Source organism: Melanerpes formicivorus, unplaced genomic scaffold, assembly GCF_026170545.1.
Source record: "Melanerpes formicivorus ecotype bairdi unplaced genomic scaffold, bMelFor1.0.p_v2 SCAF_63, whole genome shotgun sequence".
In the NCBI taxonomy this organism is placed as follows: domain Eukaryota; kingdom Metazoa; phylum Chordata; class Aves; order Piciformes; family Picidae; genus Melanerpes; species Melanerpes formicivorus.
Window position 1 is genome coordinate 1,128,458 of NW_027142415.1, and position 21,880 is coordinate 1,150,337.

The 21,880-nt window shown below is 45.4% G+C and overlaps 1 protein-coding gene across 2 annotated transcripts in view; it reads right to left on the reverse strand.

Moving 5' to 3' along the window:
• Window positions 1-21,880, reverse strand: part of CEP85L (centrosomal protein 85 like) — a 114,488-nt gene that overhangs the window by 18,368 nt on the left and 74,240 nt on the right. For both annotated transcript variants that reach the window (XM_068162310.1, XM_068162311.1), the window contains exon 4: window positions 7,991-8,112. In XM_068162310.1, the coding sequence (XP_068018411.1) occupies window positions 7,991-8,112 (122 nt within the window). The remainder of the gene's footprint in view (window positions 1-7,990; window positions 8,113-21,880) is intronic.

The following is a 21,880-nucleotide window of genomic DNA, read 5'->3' on the forward strand; positions in this document are numbered from 1 at the left end:
GAGCTTTATTTAAAGGAGTGTAGAAAGTTCAGATGCTCTCACAAACACAGGTCACGTATGATGGCAGGAACACTGTCCCCAGAAGCTTCCCCATTACCAATCAATCAAAAAGCAAAAATCCCAAACCAAACTACCCTGCAGCACTGCCCCCCCCCCCGTAGGTATCACAGTATCACAGTATAACTTAGGTTGGAAAGGACCTCGAGGATCATTGAGTCCAACCTATCAACACAGACCCCATGACTAGACCATGGCACCAAGTGCCACGTCCAATCCCCTCTTGAACGCCTCCAACCACCTCCCCGGGCAACCCGTTCCAATGACAAATGACTCGCTTGGTGAAGAACTTCCTCCTCACCTCGAGTCTAAACCTCCCCTGGCGCAGCTTGAGACTGTCCCCCCTTGTTCTGGTGCTGGTTGCCTGGGAGAAGAGACCAACCCCTTCCTGGCCACAACCACCCCTCAGGTAGTTGTAGAGGGCAATGAGGTCACCCCTGAGCCTCCTCTTCTCCAGGCTAAACAATCCCAGCTCCCTCAGCCTCTCCTCATAGGGCTTGTGTTCAAGGCCTCTCAAGACCAGACTGGATGAGGCCTTGAGCAGCCAAGTCTAGCTGAGAGGCATCCCCACCCTTGGCAGGGAGGCTGGAGTAGATGACCTTTAAGGTACCTTCCAGCCTAAGCCATTCTATGATGATTCTGTGATTTAGATACTTTCAAGTATTCTGCTCAGACCCATGGCAACTGCCACACTAGTATAAATCCTGAAACTGAGGGATTGTGTCTTTTAGGCACCACTGCTACTCTCACCTTGTATATTTATGCACACAATGTTTATAACCTCCTGCACATCCTCTGTGCTTGCTGAGGGCCAGATCAGAACAGACTGAAATTCTCTGTTGCAAACAAGGGTTGGAGATATTTAAACAAAGAAACAAACAAAACACCAAACCCCAAAACACCCCAAAATCAACCAGCCCACCCAAACAACAAAACCCAAACAAAATCAGACTCAATTAACTGTTTTATTTTGCCACAGACTTCAGTGGTGTTTCACTACTGCAGATCAATGACAGTTTGGAAGGAAGAAGTTGAAAACCTGTCATGCCAGACTGCACCATTCTCTTTCCCTTCCCAGAATTACTAACAACAGGAACTGCTGGCACTAGACACTAGGCTACCTGACTGAAATACTTGATTCTGTGTAATGACTTTTATGATGTTTAAGGACAGTAGTTCTCCTTATCTCACTTGCTGCCTGCCACACATACTTCCATTCCCACACAGCTACCGCTGTGTTGAGCCCAACAATTTCAATCAAACTGAAGCACCTCAGTCAAGAGGCTAAAAGCCCACACTCAAAAGGCCTGAAATCAATGAGGAGTCACACACCAGCATAGTTCTGACAAGTCTCTCTTGGCCAGTGTCCTTTGCTGGAGAAGAAAGCCTGTGTAATCCTGGATGCCCCTATGTTTGGGCAGACAGTAAGTTCTGAGCACCAACAGTCACTATATCTGGTTCAAATGTCTTTCTGATGCTAAGGGAATGGGGAACAAAAGTAAATCTTAGAATACTTTTAATGAGTTATGCATCTAAAGAGGAAAAAAACACCATGCTTTAAGCCCTTGCAAAGAGCAAACCAGCCCATCAGCTATCCCCTTCTCTTGTAGTGACCATTAGCTTGCCCTAGTATCAAGTAACTGTAGCTTGCCTAAAGCCAGGTCTGTAAGTAAGCAACTCACTTTCAGTCTGCATATGCAGATGACAAGAAGAAAAATGCACTGTGCTGCCTCATCTGTTTGGTGAGAGGCTCCTGGTGTCCCTGCTGTGCCCTGGACGTCAGCTCTCAGCCCCTCACAGGATCACGTCCCAAGCCCACCCCATCATTCTCCCCAGGATCCCCTAGCCCTAGTGGGGCTGGAAGGGAAAAAAGCAGAGTAAGAAGTGATTAGGATTGAAGGAGCTGTGGGGTTGAAAAACAGAAACAGCCTTGTGGTAATAGAACGATGGTGGCCCTGAGCAGAGGTCCTGGAGCTGGGGTCCTAGGATGATGCTGAAGGCAAGGAACTGGCTATGGAGAGCTGGTGAGAAGGCCTTGAAGCCAAGAACCCATGCAGCACTGCTCCAGCTCTCCTTCTCCTTCACAGCTCGCCATGGCTATCACCCAGCCCAGCTGCCACAGCTGCAACAGAGTAGCTTCCACACCTCCACTTTCAAGAGCCTTAAATGAGTTTAAGCCTAAGTGCCACACTCCACGTCAATGCACAGGTCCAGTATATTCACTGGGGGCTTTAGAACAGAGCTTCATCCACCACAGAAGGGACACTAGTAACTCAGATCAAATGACAATCGATGCTTACCTTCAAAAGTCTCGAGCTAAGGAGAAAGAGCTGCTTTAGGTAAAAGTGCCTGAGTAGATTTCCTCAGAATCAGGATGCAAAGAGAGTATGGATCCTTCCTCTTACAAATGTAATGTACTCCACACTGCAGCTGGCCGTCTGCTGCTTTGTTGCTTAAGAAGCAGGATACTGATTTTTATATCCCTTTGTCTTAAAGGCATGCTCTCTTGGGAGCACAAAGTTCAAAGGTGCAAAGTACTGACAGGGAAAGAGATCAGTAGTAAACAAAGTCCTAAAAACAATGTGGATACATTTTTCCCTGGCTTGGAAGATAATGCCAAACAATTCCAACATCAGCAAAGGCCGTGAGAAAAGATGAGCTCCAGCTTCCTATGCAATCAAGTCTGGTTTTACTGGGGAAATTAAGAGCCTGCAGTTCACAGTGAATGCTACCTTTGCCCCAGTCACAGAACTTATCTAGAAGAGAAGACAGAAACACTACTTCTGTGATTCAACAGGTGATCCCTGTTCTGTGTGGATAGCTTTAAGTGACTTTTCTGAATGCCACGGAGGTTTAACCTGAGCCACGGGAGGTAAGCTAATGCTGAGGCAGAGCAGGCAACAGCATTTGACTCTCAAATGCTCTGGGCTACTTAGTGAAGGGAGTGTGAGGCCTGAGTGAGACACAAACACAACTGCCTGCTTACATGGAGAACTCCATCCTCCTTCCCACAGCAGCAGGGTTTTGACTTCTGCAGTCTCTTGGCAGGACAAATATGGAGCAAGCCTTGTGCCTCCCCAGCTGTTCTTTGCTCTGCCAAATACTACAACTTCCTAAAAATATTTCAATCTGCAGAAGAGAAAACGTCTCAGCAGTAGTTCCACAGAATAGGATGTGAGACTGCAGATCATCATACTGCAAAAAGCAAACACAGGCAAGCGAGAGTGGTGAGCACTCGGTCCAAGGCAGGCCATGACTGGCCAGGCTGGACCCCTCAGGGGAGATGTACTCATCAGCTGGAGAGATCCAAAGGAGTAATGAAAGCTACCACAGGTCTAGAAAACATGACCTAGGAGGAAAGACTAAGTCATATTAGGAAAAGTTTTCTAATGCTTCAGCTAATAAATCACCACACTGTCCAACCCAGAAAGGCTGCAGAACATCATCTGGTTTAGATAGCAACATCTTGGACATCTACCAGGAGCGACACCACTATAGCTAGGGCCTGGCAGATAGGTTAGGTCCTTCTAGTCCCACATCCTTGTGTTATTACCAGTATTTAGGTTATTATGTGAAAACTTAACAAATGCCATTTCATCCATACTACTAAGTACCTCTGAAAAGGGGAACTTTGACAAATCAAATTATTCTATGATCATACTCTCTAAATCTTCCTCAAAGTTTACCAGCCCAAGACAAGGAAAATCTCAACCTCAAGTTACCTTGGTGATTGGAAAAGGTAAGTGCATCTTTTTAAGGCTATTATTGCAAGCAAACAGCATTTTTCACAGCTAGACATGCAAGGAGATTTGTGGCAGCTGCACTCCCTGGACAGGACCCTTGCCATGGGTTAGCTGTTTGGGTGGGTTGGATTGGTTGATGGGTTGGACACGATGATCTTGAAGGTCTCTTCCAACCTGGTTTGGTTTATTCTAAATAAAGGTTTATTCTAAATAAAGTTTTATTCTAAAGAAGGCCAGGCTTAGAAGAAAAGGGGTGATGTTAACACATTCTTTACCCCCCATCAGGGGTTAGCAGGGTGTGAAAGTTTATTCTAAATAAAGGACTCAAGAGTTACCACATACAAGTGCGCAGCCCCTGGGTGGTGTAAAGTTTGAAAGCTTCCTCAAAAATGACATCAAATTATCACTCAAGTGGACATGCTAATCCTGCAGATCTTAACAGATCACCCCAAGTTTAGGGAACTACAGCTTGACTCCAGCAGCAGTATCAGAGCACAAACAGCTTGATGACAACTAGTGAAGTCGGGACAGTTTGACACACGGCAAAGAAAATCCAAACCTCTTGTCCCAGTGAAAACATTTAAGCATAACTCAGCTAGAGATGGAAAGCTAATGATTTAGCAACTGCTTTAAGAATGTCATGTTATTAGACTCTGAGGCATGACAGCTATTCACTAAAATTATACTTCTCTACCTACCTTTCCTTAAAAAGCTGTTCAAATGCCTTTAAACTGTCCAGAGAGAGAACACTGCATGCACAATGTTATTCTCAGCAGCTTATGTCATATGTGCAGATATCTGGCATTTATTCACATACCTCTTGTCAAAACAAGTCCCTGCCAAACAAACAGCGCCAGGACCACACTACAAACACCTACAGTGGCTGGCCAGCCTCAGGAGACATTTGCAATTGTACTAAACCCTGCAGTTTCAGTGTTGTGAATGCACTGAACAGAGGAGCAACACAAAGAACTCAAACGTGATGCTGTAATTTTCTCCATCATGACAAACACTGCTGGCTCCCTCTGGTGCTAAATATAACACAGTGTTCCATACTGAACCTCCAGAGAAGGAAGGCAATGATATCATCCAATTATTTTGTACAGTAGGTGACAGACATTCTAGTAATAAGTGTTACAGCAGCAGATTTCCTATCACAGATGAAATCCTGAAGTCCTTATTCACAGCCTGTACCAACAGCTCTCATATGCAGAAAACAAGACACACATTAAAAAAGTGCCATTGTGATCACACACACAACTCTGTGTGCCCCTCCCCGTGGCACATTTTCACTTCCTCCAAGCACCATCCCCATCTCGTTTTTTAAGAGCAGACTTACAGACCATTTTTAAGCTCCTTAAATTGGCAGTGATGCCTTAGAGCAGCTTCAAAAAGCAGACAAACCCCACTTTTAAACTCAACCATTTATGCTGCTGTGTACATTTACACTCAGGAGTGATGCCTTTGTTATGCTGAGCAGCCTGCACAAACCCAAACCATTCTAACTAATCTATTAATAAATCTGCTGTTCAACACAGTGGAGAGAACACAAAGCAAGCCACTTGTTTTATTGACAGATCTAAGTGCCTGTCTGGGGTTTAAAAAGTTCTCTTCGTGGCTTTGATACGCCAAAGCATTCAAGTCTGATTATTTATATTCTAAGCATTGTTCCCTGAATAATTCTTAATGACTAGTTGAGATTTGCTTGCAGCTATTCCAAACTGTTAGCTTTCCAATGCAAAACAAGGAAGTTTAATAACCTAGTCCACAAGGGCTGGATTTTTGTTGTCATTTTATCATTGTGCGCAAAGAAGGGAAGTAGGCAGCAGGTTTCTCTTTCCTCCTCCTGTCTTTTTTAACAAGATAAGGGCAGAAAACAGCTCAAGGATACTGCCCTGTACAAAAGCCTCCAGTTCCCACATCTCAACAGATTCAAGTCCTGCTATGCAGCACAAGGTGTGTGGTGTGAAGTGCTGTCAGTCTCCCCCACCTCTGGGATTAGCAGGGTCCCAGTACAATTCTTGACAGAAGAGGATTTAACCTTACAAAAAACCCTGGGTAATGACCCTGTGGGTGGATGTGAGGCTGGTGACAAGGGCAAGAGAAGGTGTTCCCATGTGTGCTTCTTTTCATCCAGTTGTTTCTTGTACCCATCAGCAGCAAACAGATGGGTCCAGAGCACCATGGCAGGTGCTATTCTGCTCCTCTCCTCCAGACAGCAGGAGGTTAACCCATCTCTTCCAAGCATCTGTTCCCCACTCAGAAGTGAACAAGTCTTGCTGGCACCCTCCAGTTTCCAGTTCATAAATTCACCATAAGACATGGCTTAAGGAGACTACACCTTTTATAACTCCCTGAGAACCACAGGTACAAAGGCCCTTCTCAGCAAACACCTCCCACCAAACCTCGGTCAACAAGAGACTTCCTCCTCCACACTGCAGGCTCATGTTCAGCCTACCATCAACCAGTACCCCCAGGTCCCTCTCTGCCTGGCTGCTCTCCAGCCACTCTGACCCCAGCCTGTAGCACTGCATGGGGTTGCTGTGGCCAATGTGCAGAACCTGGCACTTGGATGTGTTCAATCTCCTGCCCTTGGACTCTGCCCATCTGTCCAGCCTGTCGAGGTCCCTCTGCAGAGCCTCTCTACTCTCCAGCAGATCAACTCTTGCCCCCAGCTTGGTGTCATCAGCAAATTTACTGATGATGGACTCAATGCCCTCATCCAGATCATCAATAAAGATGTTAAAGAGCACAGGGCCCAGCACTGATCCTTGGGGCACACCACTAGTGACTGGTCGCCAGCTGGATGTGGCGCCATTCACCACCACTCTCTGGGCTCGGCCATCCAGCCAGTTCCTAACCCAGTGCCTGACTTAGTGCCTTGAAGAAAGGTATTAGTCAAACTTAAGTCTTAATACTCCACCTCATACTGGTGCTTTATAATGGGGTTCTATTTCCAGAACTTTGGACTGCAGCTATTCACCATTTTCTCCAGGATTAAAACCAAAGCTACATGGATGCCACATCAAACTGGGGAAGCTGATGCCCCCTCTCATCAGGGCAATGTCAGCAGAGGTACTGGCCAGATTGCTAGGGGGCAGAAACACCTTAAACCACTGCAATTCCTTGCTCTGTTACAATAGAAGGAGGAACAGATCTTGCAAAAGCATAATATTCCTGGTCCCAAAGTAAATCATAGCCAAGTTGTCTATCTCCACCCATTAAAAAAGAGGAACTGCTAGCTGAGATATGAAAACAGTCATAAAGGATGCCTGACATTCCTGTGATCCAACCCACACCTGCTTTACACAGTTCCCCCCATGCTGTAGAGCCAACTATCAGTAAGAGGGCACAACTATTTCAAGATCAGAACAACTACTCCTCTTGCAGCCACAAGCCAAGAGTTTATTATTAAAAGCCAGACTAAGCCAAATGATAATTATGTCCAATATAAAAATGCCTTTCTTGTATGTCCTGCATCCAAACTCTGCAGCTCCTGATGACATCTGCTAATTCAGTGTAAGCCTCATTAAGCTCAAGCCCTTTATTAAAAGTGCATTTTCCTCATTAAGGCTTCCATTTTATCCAGACACTGAGACCTCCAGAAATTACTTCAGACATATTAGAAACCTAACAACAGTGAGCTGCTGCCAAGGCCCATTTCATATTAACAACAATTTTAATAAGCAGTGATATATTTACTGACATATGGATCCTGGATTTAGTATTTTACTACCTGACTAGTTTGTATGAGCTTTTGAATGCTACTGCAAAGGCCAGTTACTCAAAGCTTTATCAACTGGTTTCAGTATGCTGCACTTCTGTACCTGTCATTTACAAGGAAATCAGAGCAAGACAGTTCACCAGTTTTCCTCCTGCAAGTCACTGCCAAGCCACAAGCAGAAGGGCGTCTGATACAAACTCCTAGGCTGGCAAACTGAGATGGGGAAGCTGCTGTTCTACTGCAGAGGCATTAAACTCCTAAGTGAATTTCCAGCTCTGTAAAAGATGCAGCCTGCAACCAGTCTTCTCTCCTAGCAAGGATTAACTCCCATATATTTCTGCACAAATATTTGCTGGACAGGAACCTATTAACTTTCCTGAGTATGCAGCTCTCCTGAAAGTCAGCTTCTACATCATAGCTTTCACACCATCGAATGCAATCAATGCAGAGAGAGCAGGCTACTCACCGATCGATCACGATCTCCTTCTGTCTTAACAGCCCCTCTTTAATTTTCATTAGAGACTCCCAGTTGCTGAAGTCCTGATAGGTGGCAGCTGGGTAACTCTGACGAGCTGTGCCAGCTGGAACCTGCATAAAATGATTGCAGAATTAATAAGTGTTTTAATAATTAATAATTGAATATAGAATAAACCAGGTTGGAAGAGCCCTTCGAGATCATTGCGTCCAGCCCTTCAACCAATCCAACCCACCCAAGCAACTAACCCATGGCACCAAGCACCCCATCAAGTCTCCTCCTGAACACCTACAGTGATGGTGACTCCACCATCTCCCCAGGCAGCCCATTCCAATGGGCAATCACTCTCTCTGTACAGAACTTCTTCCTAACATCCAACCTAAACCTCCCCTGGTGCAGCCTGAGACTGTGTCCTCTTGTTCTGGTACTCTGGGAGAAGAGACCAACCTCTGCCTCTCTACAACCCCCCTTAAGGTAGTTGTAGAGAGTAATAAGGTCACCCCTGAGTCTTCTCCTCTCCAGGCTAAGCAATCCCATCTCCCTCAGTCTTTCCTCATAGGGCTTGTGTTCCAAGCCCCTCCCCAGCTTTGTTGCCCTTTTCTGGACTCGTTCCAGCAAGTCAACCTCCTTCCTAAACTGAGGGGCCCAGAACTGGACTCAGGACTCAAGGTGTGGCCTAACCAGTGCTGAGTACAGAGGCAGAATGACCTCCCTGCTCCTGCTGGCCACACTGTTCCTGAAGCAGGCCAGGATGCCATTGGCCCTCTTGGCTGCCTGGGCACACTGCAGGCTCATGTTCAGCCTACCATCGACCAGTACCCCCAGGTCCCTCTCCCAAAACAGTAAACCGAGATTACAACAAACTCTATCAAGACCAAGACATATCATGAACAAAACCCAGGCAAAAAATTGTCAAGCAGTCCACGCTGCTGGTCAAAGTTCTGCTAGGAACTGTAACACTGAGAGAATTCATTGCCTAAAACCCTGTATCATGACGTGCTGAAGTCAGGAACCAGCTCCTGACAGCTGTGGTCTCTTCTGTAACTTGAAAAAGTCTCTCTTCCTATTCAGCCTAGTTCTGAAAGCCAAGGCAATGAGTTTTGCAAGGTTAAGAACAAAGTAATGTTTTGTCAATTAGATGCCAGTGACAGTGTAAGGCTGCTGTTGGATTACAAAGATCTCTTACACAGAAGCCTCCTTAGCTGAGTGACTGAGATGCTTTGCCTTTGGAATGCATCTAATCTCACGGAGCATATGCACACATATGAATTAACACAATATTACTTTGCATGATGACTGTGTACTTCAGCCTGTTGCCCTGAACAGATGAAAACCACAAAGTGTATTTCTGGTTGTGATAGCATGTTTCAGCCAATTTTTATTTATTTATTTATTTATTCATCTATTTTTATTAGGAACATGCTAAAAATACTTCTCAGCACTTCCCAGAATAACAACGCACTTCACTCGTTTCTAAGCACAAGGTGTTGACTGCTCCAAGGCTTTCTAGCTGCTTTGAAAGGTGGGGCAAAACACAGAGGTGGTCCACTTACATTTGAACATTCTGTCTGTTTGAGGACATCAAACAGTGAGTGCAAGATGCACTTTTAAGGCCCCAATACAGGAAGCCATCTCCGACTTGTAGTCCCTGACTTGAATCAACCATAAGTACAAACTCAGATACCAGCTGGTAAAACAGAATCACATAGCATCACCAAATCACCAAGGTTGGAAGAGAACTCAAAGATCATCAAGTCCAACCTGTCACCACAGACCTTATGACTAAACCATAGCACCAAGTGCCACATCCAATGCCCTCTTGAACACCTCCAGGGACAGTGAATCCACCACCTCCCTGGGCAGCACATTCCAATGGCTAATGACTCTCTCTCAGTGAGGAACTTTCTTCTCCTCACCTCAAGCCTAAACCTGCCCTGGCACAGCTTGAGACTGTGTCCTCTTGTTCTGATGCTGGTTGCCTGGGAGAAGAGACCCACTCCCTCCTGGCTACAACCTCCCTTCAGGTAGTTGTAGACAGCAAGAAGGTCTCCCCTGAGCCTCCTCTTCTCCAGGCTAAACAATCCCAGCTCCCTCAGCCTCTCCTCACAGGGCTTGTGCTTGAGGCCTCTCCCCAGCCTCGTTGCCAGTCTCTGGACATGTTCAAGTGTCTCAGATGTCCTTCAGCACTCTTCTCCAGTTGCCCCAGAAAATACCACTGTTGTCACCTGGCACCTCTTTCAACAACATGAGCTTTGCACTGAGAACATCTGTTCTGTTAAAAGAGTATCCTTTGCACGGTGGCATCCAAAGGTCCTCACTAGTTTGGTTTTTGACACGGGCATGGCCTTGACTTTCATGACCTGGCAAGCCTTCAAGTCACTGCTGAGGGACAGCTAGCTGCTAGAAAAAAAAAAGATAGTAAATCTTTGCTGTACTAGCCTATATGCAAATATTTATTGCTGGAACACACATTGCTGACTGATTCCATCATGTTTCTTAACAGTGGGAAAACATCTTTTTCCTCTGGACTAGAGAATAACAACATTTGGGTAACTAAGGCCAATAATGGCTGGGGCTTCAATAGTCCTAATTAAAATGATCCTCTCCAAACATGCTGGTAGTTTCTGCCTGAAGCATTTGGGTGTCTCAGCACACAGAGGAGCCCAGCATTCCACCTAACATGCTGTCTCCCATTTTAAAGGTCAAAATGGTAACTAATTGCCCAAAAAAGCAGTGGAGTTTGAAGGGTTTGTTTTCTGATAGCTGCAGTGTAAAGAATTCAGCACTGTCTGTACTACCACTGTAAAGTCCATTACTAAACAGCTAGCAGGGTGTCAAAAGTTATGCTAAGTGAATGATCCCTTTTGGCCAACTGCTTGCACTGCCCTGTGCCATCATAATCTCTCTCCCCTCCCCCCTGCTGGTAGCATTCTTCTCTCACTTCATTTTACAGGCGTTCATTATTCAGGAGAAAGAATTCCTTGCACCCACAACTGATCTAAGGCAAAGAACCAGCAGCACAACCAGTGTCAGTGGGAGCACAAACATTCCTTTAGTTCAACTGACAGTGCAGTCAACAAATACAAGCCTCCACTGGCTGTGCTCAGTGACAGGGCAATTGCCCCACCACCTCATCGGGCAACGAGGGAGGAAGAGGAGGTGGATGTGGCAGCAGCAGCAATGCCAAATGCACTATCAGCACTCCTCTGTGATGGGAAAAGAATCAGATCTGGAAAGGCAGAGCAGCAATTGCTCCCTGCCCTGGGCAAGGAAAGAAGAATTTACCCATCCCTTCCTCCCCACCCAGATTTCTTCCTAACATCAGGCTGAGCGCTTCAGCTCACAAAACCTCCCTTAATTCAAACAGCCCAGAGACTCATCCATCTTCCTCCTGCCAGCAAAGCACAACAGGGCTGGTAGCTCTTGTACAGAAAAAGCAAGAGGAGGCTGCCACCATGGAATCAGGCCCTAATTTTCTATACTTTTAGGAGAAAGGCAAGGAATCATTTCTATGGAAAGCAGCTGAGCCTTACTGAAACACCAGAAAGAACAGCCAGAAAGAAACACTATAAAGGATTCTCAGATAGGCAGAAACAAGGCTAGGGACTGATTCAAGAAATCCTGACTTGTGGTACCCATATCTGACCACCACCTCCTTCCCACTCCACTCTGCTCCATCTTTGCCATCCAGTGAAGCCAGTATTTTGCTCAGCAGGATATCATCATTACAACTCTTGGCAACAGGATCTAAGCTCTATCACATTTTGCTATACATTTACAAATCCCTGGCAGTCACAGCGAGAGGCCATCTCATCATGCCCTTGCACCTTGATTCCAGCCACAGTACACATGGCACTCTTTGGGGAATCTTTTATGAGGAGGACATAATTGAAACAAGAATCGAAACATCACATTGTGAGGTACTGAGAAATACAGACATGTTAATGCTTTAACTGTTTACAGACAGCCCTACTACCACTGCATCTTCCAGAAAGTGGAAAGCTTTCAAAATGAAAGCACTAAGCAGCATTAAAAAGCCTCCTTAAAGCAACACTTTTTCCAGCAGTTCCACTTCTTCCAAGAATGTTTGTTGAAGCTTCCCTCAGCAGTGAAATCCCTGCTGCACACAAGGCATTACTTGCTTATTAGAGATCTCACAGACCTGACCCATGTAAGTCAGGCAGGATTTTGTCTGTCCTAGGAGTCACTCTTATTTGTACAGTTATTTCTTCACCAGCACTTTTTATGCTGCAGTTGAGGCTTCTGAACTCGTATCAAGGTCAAGTTTGATCGCCACAGCAAAAGAGGGAGACAAGATCCCTCAACACAACAGCTTGCAAAGGAGTTAAGAGCAAAGCACAGCAAGTAAATGGTTGCTGGGATACTAAGAGAGATGGGGAACAAACAAATGCTAAGGTCAGGTATGCTATTCACCATGGAGGGGGAAAAATGAAACAAAAAAATGAAGCAGGTATTTGCTCTGGAAGGCATAGTTACAGGAGTTTGATTGATAGCAACCACATGGGCACTTAAACATGGCCTAAATTTGCCTTGCTATCAAAGGGAGAGGGGCCTGTGCTCCTGCCCCTTCCCACCACTTCAAACATTCATGCCTTTCAGCTCCCTCCTGACAGCCCTGGCCCCGCATGCTCCCCTGCCCATGAAGGTTATTTGCATCCAGGTCAGGCTCCATCGGACTCAGTGTACAAGGCCATGTGAAACCCGGCTCCGGCACACGTTGCTCTTGGAGAAGCAATGCACAAGCAAACCTCTTGCAGTGGCACAGCTTCATGCTGGATTGGTACAATCACAAGATGAATTATCTCAACTCCAGGCTGTGCCAAACCCTCAAAAAATATCAGCTGGTGGACTGAGGATTTTCTAAGCTTCTGGACAAAGAAGCAGCTGCTGTGACACTGTCAGGTTACTGACCAGGAGCTGGTGTTTAGATATGCAATCAGTTCAAGAAAAGGAACTTCCCTATGAAGGTGACAACAGAATAACCCCAAAACCTCCTGCTTTTCTTATCTTTTGGAACAGCCCTGCCTGTGCTGGTCGCCTGAATTGTGAGAGCACGCAGAGGAGCAGCAGCACAGCCCCAGCCTACAGTCAGAAATCTCTATGTGCAGAATCTGCATCCAGGTTCCTGAATAAAACAGCTATCTTCACAGGGGATTAGTAAGGGAAGTGATCTGGAATGCTGGCCACCAATTAAGGTTTCATTCCCTCTGGCATTCTTGATGGCATTGTGCAGAATCCTCAAAACAACAAGCTCAGAAGTCATTAACTCTGAAAAGACTCTGGAGGATCCCTAGAGGATGCAGGTTTTTACTGTGGATCACTCTCATTACAAGAGGCTGCAGCCACTCATTCCTCTGTGACTCTCATCTCTGCCACCTTAAGCTACTACATTCTGAAAGGGTGAAACTGGCACTCCCAGAGCTGCAGGCTAGATTATATACCACCTTCTGCTTATCTTCCTATGAACAATTACACTTCTCTTGCTTTTATGTGTTGTTATGGCATTCCTCCATAGTCCACACACCACCAATGTTATTTCTGCCAGAAATCCTTTCCATTTATATTCTGGTGAATGCTACGAACACAAAACACTTCTGGGTGCCACTTAATGTGACGTTAAAAGCAACAGTGCCTGGAATTTTCCACTGATAACAATTGGGTATTTCCTAAGTATAGAAGCACTTGTTTTATTAAGTGTGCATTTTATCTTCCCATTATAGGTGAATTCAAATGTTCCTTACTAAAAAAAAAACATAAAATGAAGTAAAATCTGGAGATGAAAGGAAGCATCCCCAGAGAAAATGTTTAGCTTTTAGTGAAGCCTTCACTGTTATCAGGGTTTTGTTTCCTGTTCTGGCCTGGAAAGCAGCATGACCAAAACCATGTAAATATATGGAAGGAGCTAAGTCACTCTGAATTCCGTGTGAAGCAGGAGTATATATTTAGGGGAAGCTGATGCTCTGCAACTGCTTTATGAAGGGTCCCAATTACTCAAGTGGAGGATCTTTAGATTCCACAGAGGGCATTGGCCTCTGAACCAAAGCGGCCTGAGCCTCTCTCCTGTCTTCTGTTTGGTTTAGCTTTTTGTGAAGTGAAAAGAAACATGAGCCATGAGTATAACGTTCCCCATGTTTAACTGAAGCTAAAGAGAAATAAAAACCTCCCACAAAAATAAAGGAGAAACATTCAAAACATTTATATGACAACAAACTGAAGGATTCACACAAGTTCACAAAAGCACACTTGGTTTAAAAACAACAATCCAGACCTGCTCTCTGTGGGCACTTGCAAGGAGAATGGAGTCCAGCCAAATTGCTGGACCTTGTGCACTGAGGTTTTCATACAGGTACTTCTGTACCTGTCATAACTGACAGCACATGGAGAAGGAATGATTAGGTAATACACTGATCTTTTGTTTCAAACAACATACATGGAGAGAGCATGTACCTGTGTGGCTTATTAAATGTCAGAGCAAACTAGAGAAATGTACAGAAAAAAATCAGGTCCTGGAATATCCAAAGTCAGCTGTCAAAATCGTGGCCTGAAACTTCTCCATCACAGCCAGCCCGAAGAATTGCAGCCACTTTAACACCAGACTGACTGTGACACAGGGAACCACACAAGCATGGAAGACAGTCCCACAATTTGTGTGTGGAGTTAAGTGACAGATATTTAAACTGTTTGGCTTCAGTCCAGATTATGAACCTTTCCCACTTGAGTTTATGAGGGGTACTTGAAACACACTTGTCTCCAGCAAAAGCAGCAGGATGATGTAAGGGTGCATCTGAACATCCGTGTCAGTGTGTGAAGGTGTTTTCCCTCCTCAGGAGATAAACTGTGGGGTGGGGGGAACCCTAGCACTGTTTTAATAACAGCAGAAAGAGTAGAGAAAAACTCACACACAGACAAAAATATAACTATCACTTCTACCACCAGCAATTAGTATTTGTCACTTGTAGGTGTCAAAATGTCTGGAAGAAGAAGAAACTAGTCTCAGAATTCTGACTCTGCAGAAAGGAAACTGAGACAATAGCAAAGACCATTCGACCAAGGATCTCCAAGGAGCACAAAACCACAGCAGAATCTCTGGTGTAAACCCAGTATTTTCCTTTCAAAATGGTTTCTAACAGGTACAGAATCACAGAATAAAATCAGGTTGGAGAAGACCTTTCAGATCATCAAGTCCAGTCTATACAAATGAGACCATCCCTGCTTAAGGAAAAATACACTTGTTGAATTCAGTTTTTAACGGAATTAGGAAGAAAAGCAAAGCCCTAATCCACCCAAACCATTCTTGGGAGCCAAACTGGAGATGAAGCTGCCTACTCTGACAAGATCTGAATCTGGTTTTCATCGTGCTAGAAAATGTCACATACAGAGGCAGATGTCCTGATGCTCCAGCTGGAGATTCCCTTTGGGGTCTACTACTGAGAGAATGAGAGGAAGAAAATGATTCTCAGTGTTGTGATGAGCCACTGTGCTAAAAACATGGCACCTGCAGCAAACTCTTCCTACTACACTGTCAAACAGTGCACCAATAATAGTATCATAGTATCAGTCAGGGTTGGAAAGGACCACAAGGATCATCTAGTTCCAACCCCACTGCCATGGGCAGGGACACCCCACACTAGATCAGGCTGGCCAGAGCCTTATCCAGCCTGGTCTTAAACACCTCCAGGGATGGGGCCTCAACCACCTCCTGGACAACCCATTCCAGGGTTTCACCACTCTCATGGTGAAGAACCTCCTCCTCACATCCAGCCTGAATACCAAACCACTACCTCTGAACCCACCACATCCACTCATCTTTTAAATACCTCCCAGGATGGTGACTCCACCACCTCCATGGGCAGCTCAGGGTGGTCTGTAGAACCTGAGGAACCCTCTATACCTTTGCCTTTCTGGTCCTATGAAGTAACAAAAATTACCTCAGTGGTTTTGCTCTGAATTGGATGTAATGAAGAAAGGAAGTAACAGATAGCTGACATTCACTCTGGGGATTCTGTTAATCTGATTTACAGTCACTTCACAGGGAAAAAAAATGAAAAAGATAACAACAGGCAGGATAATAGGCAGAAGAAGTAAGAGAAGCAAAGAATGACATCATTCTGTAACAGCAGCATAGAGCAAGGCAAGTGTTTCTGCTTCACATTTTCTATATGCACACCTCAAAGTAGGACCAACTCAAAATTAGCATGAAAACCCTTTCAGTGTCTGATCTGCATGATCACCATGTTGATTGGGGTCAGAGTGGCTGGAGAGCTCCCAAACAGAGAGGGACCTGGGGGTACTGATCGACAGCCACCTGAATATGAGCCAGCAGTGTGCCCAGGCGGCCAAGAGGGCCAATGGCATCCTGGCCTGCATTAGGAATAGTGTGGCCAGCAGGAACAGGGGAGTCATTGTGCCCCTGTACTCTGCATTGATTAGGCCACACCTTGAGTCCTGTGTCCAGTTCTGGGCCCCTCAGTTTAAGAAGGACATCGAAACACTTGAACATGTCCAGAGAAGGGCAACAAGGCTGGGGAGAGGCCTTGAGCACAGCCCTATGAGGAAATGCTGAGGGAGCTGGGATTGTTTAGCCTGGAGAAGAGGAGGCTCAGAGGTGACCTCATTGCCCTCTACAACTACCTGAAAGGTGGTTGTAGCCAGGAAGGGGTTGGTCTCTTCTCCCAGGCAACCAGCACCAGAACAAGGGGACACAGTCTCAAGCTGGGCCAGGGGAGGTTTAGACTCAAGGTGAGGAGAAAGTTCTTCACAGAGAGAGTCATTCGTCATTGGAACGGGTTGCCCAGGGAGGTGGTGGAGTCACCGTCCCTGGAGGTGTTCAAGAGGAGACTGGACGTGGCACTTGGTGCCATGGTCTAGTGATGGGGTCTGTGTTGATAGGTTGGACTCGATGATCCTCGAGGTCTCTTCCAACCTTAGTTATACTGTGATACTGTGATCTGAATGAAGATCCCAGGGAGGCAAGACATTGAGCCCACTGCTCTACAAGCTCCCCCTCCACGCCACAAGAGGGTGGCCAGTGCAATACTTGCTTCCAAACGGTGCGAATGCATTCACATTTGGACAATGCTTATGCATTTCTGTCAGGACAACCTTCAGCTACAGACAGGGAGCAGCAAAATCCAAACCCCAGCTGTTTCTCTTCCATCCTGCAGTTTTCATTTCAGTGGAGACAATCCAGCACCACCCCTTGGCAACACAAACATGGTTTTCCAACTTTATCTCTCTTCCCTATGCCTTTGCCTTGCTGTTCGTCCATCACTCACAGCATGTCAAACAACACAGCTAGTATCTGTGCTTCCTAGAACAGTTATCTCAAAAGACACTCAACACAGTTTCTTAGGTATAAGGATCTCAGGGTACCACCTCAAGCACATTGTTCAGCTTAACCAGTTGAGAACAGCAGTGAATACCAAAATACAGCTCTCCCAGGCATCTCAGAGATAAAATACACTCCCACTGTAAAGAGCAGCACTGAATTTCCTGTATCACACTGCTGTTTTGAAGACACTTTGCATTACTGTAATTAACTACTATTTCATTATTTAACTTTAATTAATCTGGTAAAATAAACTTCATTGGTGTGAAAGCAATCAGGCTTTTGAAAGAAGACAGCTTTCTGTGCTTTCAGTGTCTTGTTGGAAAACAAATAAGCTAAGTGGGACAAGTCTGTGTCAACTGCGTTGCCTCCAAGTGAACAAAGAGCTCCCTAAGCGATATGGAAGAGGAAGGACACTGGCTTTTCAGGGAGCCAGGCAAAACTTCTTGCTTCCCTACAGCTGACACTGGGTCAGATCACCAAAGACAATAAACAGGCGTTACTTCTGAGCCCTGCCATGCACTTGAAGGGTTAAAAGTTCATGCCAGTAACAGCAACTAAAATGAAAACACTCAAGCTGACCTTCTGAAAATGTGTTTGGGCAGCAACAGGTCAGATGGTTACTCCTGCCAGTGCCTTCAGCATTCCCAAAACGAGAAATATTTCAGCCCAAGCTGTACAGTGTTCTATTAACTTGGTTTGTACAGGTTTTTTTAATCACTCTGCAATGCTACACTTCAGAAACTGCATCTTCACAAAGTAACTTCACCTTGTTTACCATGCAGAACAAAATGTGAAGATGAAACTGCTTTTACTTAGGAAAAGTAACTTCTTGTCCCAGAGAAGAATAACACAACACCAAGCCTAGATTTCTCAGCAGAGCTCTTTAATATAATGCCAGCAGAGACTGACTCTCACTACACAGGCTAGAGTAGAATAGGAATAGAATAGGAATAGAATAGAATAGACCAGACCAGGTTGGAAAAGACCTTTGAGATCGAGTCCAACCTATCACCCAACACTATCTAATCAACTAAACCATAGCACCAAGCACCCCATCCAGTCTCTTCCTAAACACCTATGATAACACAGTTTTGGAGAGTAGAATAGAATAGACCAGGTTGGAAGAGGCTTCAAGATCATCGTGTCCAACCCATCAACCAATCCAACACCACCTAATCAACTAAACCATGCAACCAAGCACTCCATCAAGTCTCCTCCTGAAAACCTCCAATGATGGTGACTCCACCACATCCCTGGGCAGCCCATTCCAATGGGCTCCCCTCTCCAGCCACTCTGACCCCAGCCTGTAGCTCTGCATGGGGTTGTTGTGGCCAGTGTGCAGAGCCCAGAACTTGGATGTGTTAAATCTCGTCCCTTGGACTCTGCCCATCTGCCCAGCCTGTTGAGGTCCCTCTGTAATGAATGAAAATGCAATCTCCTTTTTGTAATCAGTACTTTTCTGAACTGATTCTGAGGTGCTTCCTGCATCTTGGAATTGCTTGGGGCCATTCAGGTACCAGCAAATGTGGCTTATGAGACAGTTTTTGCTGATCTCTGCTGAGGGAAAGGACCCAGCTAATTTATCCTTCAGTTACATTTGTGCTACAAGTCTAGCACAACCTAAAAGGAGATGGGAGTTTCTTCTTCCATCTAGAAATGTAGGAAAAGCAATGTTTTCAGCTGGTGTGAACAGCTTTCCAGCTTTACACCATAATCTAATCAATTTAGAGACAGCAACATCCTTATTTTACCCCTTTGAAGGTTTTTTGCTTAAGTTTGATAGCTTTATGGACTATATGTTTGTGTGCCTGATACCTCCTTTAGTGCTTATGTGACTTCAGTGATGCTCACTCACATCTGGAATGTCAATGTGTTTTGGATGTATGTGGACAAAGCTGCCTTTCTGAGGCTCAGCTGCTTGGATTGCTCTCTGCAGCTACCTTAAGTGAGGTTGTAGACAGGCAGAGGTTGGTCTCTTCTCCCAGGCAACCAGCACCAGAACAAGAGGACACAGTCTCAGGCTGCACCAGAGGAGGTTTAGGCTGGAGGTTAGGAGGAAGTTTTACACAGAGAGAGTGATTGCCCATTGGAATGTGCTGCCCAGGGCGGTGGTGGAGTCACCATCACTGGAGTTGTTCAGGAGGTGACTTGATAGGGTGCTTGGTGCCATGGTTTAGTTGATTAGATGGTGTTGGACGATAGGTTGGACACAATGATCTTTAAGGTCTCTTCCAACCTGGTTTATTCTATTCTATTCAACACCCAAACCTGCTCTCCTGTCCCACCCAAACCAGTGCACATCTACAGGAACATCAGCTGGTTTTAGTCATTGTTAAATTACAGATGTGCAACACAAGAACCTCAGGAGTGTGGTACTCAGGAGGTACACCTGCAGTGTGAGAGGAAACTGCAGCAGCACCATGACATACTGCACTACTCTGAGTACTCAGCCTCACTGCTGAACTTCTGTACTTGTGCATTACAAATAATAGAGCTTGGGTTAGGGTTCATTTTCACACAGTTATGGATTGTCAGTGGCCTGGATACTGACACCTCAAACTCCTCACAGGTTATACAGGTGGCCAGTGTTGACAGCTGGAATTTTAAGAACTAGCAGACAGCAAGGCAAAAATAGTCCAGGAAATTAGGGCCAATGTGAATAAAAGTAGCAATATTCTTATATAAATAAAGGAGTTGGTATGCTGAAGTATAACACATCTCCTTTTGGACATTATCCTAAACATCAACCGGATCTCTAAATAAATTCATGAGAAGAAACATGCTCTGGTGGTAGATTTCTAATCCCACTGGAGAAAGCCCAGATCGTCTCCATTTAAGGTCAAGCAAGCAACAGCTGCACATTTTTGTTCCCCAGAACAAACCAAAGCAGACCAGAACCTCCACCACAGATTCCTTTTGTAAAGCTTTTTCTTTCTTGGTATCCATAGGTGCCTGGAGCCCTTCCCCCAGGGCGAATCAAACAGCACAACAGCATGCTCGTATATACTGTCAGTCTGACCACATGTACTCCTGGCCTGCATCAGGAACAGTGTGGCCAGCAGTAGCAGGGAGGTCATTCTGCCCCTGTACACTGCACTGGTTAGGCCACACCTCGAGTCCTGTGTCCAGTTCTGGGCCCCTCAGTTTAGGAAGGATGTTAGCTTGCTGGAGCGTGTCCAGAGAAGGGCAACAAAGTTGGTGAGGGGTTTGGAACACAAGCCCTATGAAGAGAGGCTGAGGGAGCTGGGGTTGTTTAGCCTGGAGAGGAGGAGACTCAGGGGTGACCTTATTGCTCTCTACAACTACCTGAAGGGAGGTTGTAGACAGGCAGGGGTTGGTCTCTTCTCCCAGGCGGCCAGCACCAGAACAAGAGGACACAGTCTGAGGCTGCACCAGCGGAGGTTCAGGCTGGAGGTCAGGAGGAAGTTTTACACAGAGAGAGTGATTGCCCACTGGACTGTGCTGCCCGGGGAGGTGGTGGAGTCACCATCACTGGAGGTGTTTAGGAGGAGACTTGATAGGGTGCTTGGTTGCATGGTTTAGTTGATTAGATGGTGTTGGATGATAGGTTGGACACAATGATCTTGAAGGTCTCTTCCAACCTGGTCTATTCTATTCTATTCTACTGTCTGTCAGGCCGCTCATTTATATAGTCTGTCAGTCTGCCTTGTCCCATGAGCAGCACTTTGGCACCTGCCTGGCAACCCCACCAAAATCCCCGTGTGGGGAGTGATACTAAACTGAACAAGAGAAGTGTTTGTGAGAGGGTAGCTAAACAAGCTTGGTGATCCTCAGTACAAGAGCGGCACAAACTCAGACCACGTGGGTGTTGCATGTTAATTTCATTTAATAAATCTCTTTCCAATCTCAAAATTTCTTATCCAAGTTAGACATTTGCAGAAGGCAGGTACTGCATTTCTGATGAGACAGTACTGTTTTAATTCCTGCCTTACCTTGCATGTTTAAGGACTGTTCTTTAAAAGGAAGACCAAGCTATGACAGCGCCAACAGCTCAAACAAAAATCAACATTCTTTTAATGCATCTCATTTCTAACAAGTTCCAAAATGATGATCAGGTCCAATCTGCTAACAAAAATAAGTTATGGGGTGAAGTAACTAAATAACAAGCTCATGTTACAGTGAGTTGATGAAAGGGAGGAACTGGCGCTGCAGCTACCGCAGCGCTGGGTGTTGTACTTTCATAACGAAGCCCAGAGGTGAACTTCAACAGCACAAGTTTCCTATTACACCTTACAAAAGGCAAACAATGCAGTGATAGCAGCACTTGTGCCAGATAATAACACACAATAGAAACATGAAGCTTTCCTCATAAAGAGGCCAAACACAATTTGCTTGACTTGAGAGATTTATAATCTTAATAATGCCATTGTAAGGAAATTATGGAACCCTTTGCAACGGTAAAGAACTATTATCCCTCTCTGTGGGGGTATTCAATTAACTTTGAACTGAAATATGTGCCCTTAAATTTCCTGGGTTTGATATTAAAGGATAACAGAGAGCAGGCAGAT